The 4573-nt window shown below is 36.8% G+C and overlaps 1 protein-coding gene across 1 annotated transcript; it reads right to left on the minus strand.

Moving 5' to 3' along the window:
• Positions 1–899: 899 nt before the first annotated feature.
• On the minus strand, positions 900–4276 carry Ctps (CTP synthase). The gene is made up of 3 exons (XM_014362912.2): positions 3699–4276; positions 2324–2947; positions 900–2234 (listed from the first exon to the last, which is right to left on the minus strand). Exons 1-3 carry the CDS (start codon positions 3967–3969, stop codon positions 1339–1341), a joined length of 1791 nt encoding a protein of 596 aa, XP_014218398.1. The 5' UTR covers positions 3970–4276; the 3' UTR covers positions 900–1338.
• Between the last annotated feature and the right edge of the window lie 297 nt (positions 4277–4573).

A 4573-nucleotide genomic window follows, 5' to 3' on the forward strand; every position in this document is an offset into this window, starting at 1 on the left:
TTATCCATATCTCTGTTTTTTTCCAACTCGTGCACAATTTTGAAGCAGCGCCACCAAGGGAAAAACGAGAACTATTGGTTTGGCACAGCAGAAGGCAATATTCGCGATATGTGCTTGATATACCTATATATAGGAACACAGCACCTCGATAGATACACGAAATAAGGTTCTGTCATTCTGTGTTTATTATATCACGAACTAATACAATGTCTCAAGTAATATCCTATGTCCTATGTAAATAACTAAGGACAAAATTTTTACTACAAGCACAAGTAAGCGCTTGAGTATTACTTCAACACAAGTCCGTGTACTGTGTGATACGAGATACGAGATATGTTTTATTAGTTTACAATGTAGTCAACACAGACCTCCTCTGACCAATCAGAGAGCTCCGTTAGCCCTATACCGGCGTGTTCACACAGTATGTTAGAGGATCAGGCCCCAGCTAAAAACTAAGAAATACACAGTATCCAATGTATTTCATTGCGTTTTTTAATGAACATGCCTGAGTAAAATATGTACATACTACTCATTATTTTATTAAAAATTTAACCCTTAGAATGGTTGTCGATGTATAAACACATAACTTTCTTATGACAGTAATGCTTAGCAGTCTGCTAACAGAAGACAAACATATAGTTTATAGTTTCACATATTAGCAATTAGCACATATAGGTATTGCTGCGATCGCTTTTTCAGCTTGTGCACGATAGCGAATGTTTACTTACTGTTACTACGTGCATACTTAAGTATTCTTTCATTAACTTCTGATCCATTATGACCATACTTATGCATCAATCGGTTCGTAAAGTTTGTTATTTAGAAAATTTGATGGTTTATTTTTAAGGATGAGAAAGAAATAGGTTTAAGTATAGGAAGATAATTCAAACAGGTAAAAATACTCATTGATCAAAGTTTATTTCACATAGATTGAGCCAACTCAGATAACTGTTAAATTAAAAATTGAATAAGTGCCTAAGCAGTGCTTCAGCATATGCGAGCAATCAACACTCAGCAAATTTTTCCGAGACTCCCAAATACTAGTATAAAATAAATTCAGTTATACGTTTTTGGAAACTATACAAAGTCACAATTTTTTATTTCTATGACTGCTCAAGGGCGCACTTTAATATAAGTCACAAAATAGTTTATATATTTTTTATGTACAAAAATTAATTAAACAAGTACATTAGTAGCCCTATATGTAAAGAAAAAACAAAATAAAAAGTATAAAATTTGTTAGAAAGAGTTTAACAATGACAGATTATGAAAAAGTAAAAAATAATAGTCATATAAAATGATTCTTTCTTTCCTATACGTAAGTATATTGCTTTGTCTTTAAATTACGGTTGCCTTAAGCAGATCTTCCGAAAGATTATTTTGTAAATAAAATTCAGTGGAAGATCCCTCATCGGAATCGTTGTCGCTAAACTGCGTAGGTGTAAGCCTGCAACCTCTTTCTAGGTATGATTTTAATTTTCCTGTGCTAGCTAATATTAAACCTAAAAACGGTGGCGAGGGCTTGAGTGGCCTCGACAAGTACTCGGGATGAAATTGTGTTGCTATATAGTATTCATGGCCTTCCAGCTCGACAATTTCCATCCGTACGTTTTCCTCGTCATGACCAACGAACTTCAAACCTGAAGCTTCCAGCACTTCAACGTACTTTGGATTGACCTCGTAGCGATGTCTGTGTCTTTCTTGAATGATTTCTGGATTACCATAGAGCTGCCGTAACGTCGAAACTGTGGTAACAAATCGCGTGGCTCTCTGACCCAATCTCATTGTGCCACCCATGTTACCCTGATTGTGCTCGGGCATATCTATAACTACGGGATTCTTGGTATCTGGATCTATTTCCGTGCTGTTGGCATCTTTGAGATGAAGCACATTTCTAGCATACTCAATTACTATGGTTTGAAGACCCAAACAAATGCCCAGCAAAGGCTTATTATGTTCTCTGCACCACTTGCAAGCCTCTATCTTGCCAGTGATTCCTCTCTGTCCAAATCCTCCTGGTACTATAACACCATCGCTGCTACACAGATTCTGCCACGCTTGGTGGTAGGCTACGGGATCAGTTTCTTTTGATTCTGACTCCAAATATGCAGCATCGATGAGTGTTAACTTTAATTTGTACCCTACTTTGATGGATGCGTGTTGCAGTGACTTGATTACTGAAGCGTATGCATCTTCTAGCTTTGTATATTTACCAACTAATGCAATATTCACAGCTGAAATAGATAATTAATCATGAACAAAGTGAAAGAAATACAATTATTATTTAGAATGAATGGTTTGAGTGGAAAATTTTAGTGCTTACGTTTACGCAAATGATCGATGCGTTCTGCGAGATTTCCCCAGGTATTCATAAAATCAATTGGAAGTGGCATTCTTACGCTTAACTGGAGTCTTTCATTCAAGTACTGTACAATACCTTGCTCTTGCATTAATAAAGGAACTCTATAAATCGATGAGAGATCATGAATTGTAATTACTTGGTCAGGAGCAACGTGACAGAAGTTTGAAATTTTATCTTTTATGTTATTCCCAATGGGTTTTTCTGATCTACAAATAATTAAGTCTGGAGAAAGACCAAGTCCACGAAGTTCCCTGACACTTGATTGCGTTGGTTTCGTTTTTGGTTCTCCTGTTGATTTTGGTGATGGCACCAGTGAAACGTGGGCACAGCAAAAGTTTTCCTTTTTAACTCTAAACTGGAATTGCCTAAAAGCTTCCACAAATGGCATACCCTCGATGTCACCTATAGTACCACCAAGTTCAATTATACAGACTTCTGGTAATTTTCCATCTCGATTCACTGGTTGCTTTGATACTTTTTCAACCCATTCCTGGATAGCATCTGTTATATGTGGCACAACTTGAACTGTCTTTCCAAGGTAATCGCCTTTCCTTTCCTTTTTTATCACATGCTCATATATTTTGCCTATAAAATCGTATGAAGTGTTAACAACTGATAAATATTCATAAGACATATTGTCAATGAATAACTTATTCCTTGACTACTTCAAAATAAATTTCAGAGTTTGTAAAATTAGAGAATCGATAATGTGAAACTTTCTTCATTCAAAGTTAATATAATTCTTTATCAACCATAATCAATGCAAAAATGTTTTTCAAGGTCCTTAAAAAATCAATCAGTTCGCTTCAAACAAATTGCAAAAATTACAACACTTTGAGTTATGAAACCGAGCCAAGTTATAAATAAATAACTATGCATAACAATTGAAATACATATAGTTTTTCGAATTCCTAAACATCACTCGTTAATAACAATACAGTAATAGTAGTCTTCAATTATCAAAGAAATACTTGGATCATGTATAGTCTACGCAGTTTTGAATGTAATAAAAATGACATTTAAATAATAATTGACTCAAATCATCATAAATTCAGCTGAGCCAAAAGATATCAAATCTGATTACTTGGCACAGACATAACGTAATTTTATATTTGCAAATTCCTTCTTCACCCTCGCAAGAGTCTTGCACTTGGCAATTAAATTACCCCCTCTTATAATTTTTCTTTCCCTCACTGAACAAAAGAAATGGTTGGACCTTTTAATTAAAAAAAAAAAAATAATAATAATAAAATGAAGTAAAATAAAAAGTAACAAATAAGTACCGAACTGCAATACCGGAACAAGCAAAAAAATAATATCGCAGCAGCGCACGCACCTGTGGTGATGTTGTTGTCCTTGTGGAGGACAATGTCGAGGAACCTCTCGTAGTTGCCAAGGTCAAGGTCGACTTCGCCGCCGTCGTCCAGTACGTAGACCTCGCCGTGCTCGTAGGGCGAGAAGGTGCCGGCGTCAATGTTGATGTAAGGGTCGATCTTGATCGAGGTGACAGATATGCCGCACGACTTGAGGATGGTGCCGAAGCTGCTGGCGATCACACCCTTGCCGATGCCACTTATCACACCACCCGTCACCAGGATATACTTCATCTTCCTCTGGACCTTTTTCGTTTCTTTTTTGCTGCCTAAGCTGTTGTCAATAATGAGACACGCGCGGCCGATCCCTTATCGAATAAGGGGACGATGCGCGAAAATATGACAACTATGACGAATTAAGATTCGTTCGATAACTAGATTTTTTTTTTTTTTTTTTTTTTTTACAGATGAGCAGAGATCAAGGGACAGCAAAAAAACACGTGGTCGCCTCAAGCGCGTCGTCGTCTCGTCGTATAATTATAATTACTCTCGCGCCGCTGCTCCGACGACTCCGACAGCTCCGAAACTGCCATCGGCCCGCCAATTTAGGATTTTGCCTCTCCGAGGGGAGAGACTCGACTACTCTCTCCTCCTTCTTCTTTCCCCACCCCCACTCGTGTTCTATACATTAATATACATTAATCAAACGTGATTATACGCGACGTGCATAATTGGTGTAAAAAAAGTACGTTCCTCTGCGTTTTTTTTTTTTTTTTTTTTTTTTTTTTTTAATATTCGCATGCGCAATTACATACGATAACAATATGCTAAAATTACTTACGTGATTGAGAAGGAAATTTAACCTTAGGCGGGAAATACTTCCGCATTTTCGTGTTTC

The sequence above is a fragment of the Copidosoma floridanum genome, unplaced genomic scaffold (assembly GCF_036245765.1).
Source record: "Copidosoma floridanum isolate Cflo_tuat_1 unplaced genomic scaffold, Cflo_Japanese_pri ptg000001l, whole genome shotgun sequence".
Classification (NCBI taxonomy): Eukaryota; Metazoa; Arthropoda; class Insecta; order Hymenoptera; family Encyrtidae; genus Copidosoma; species Copidosoma floridanum.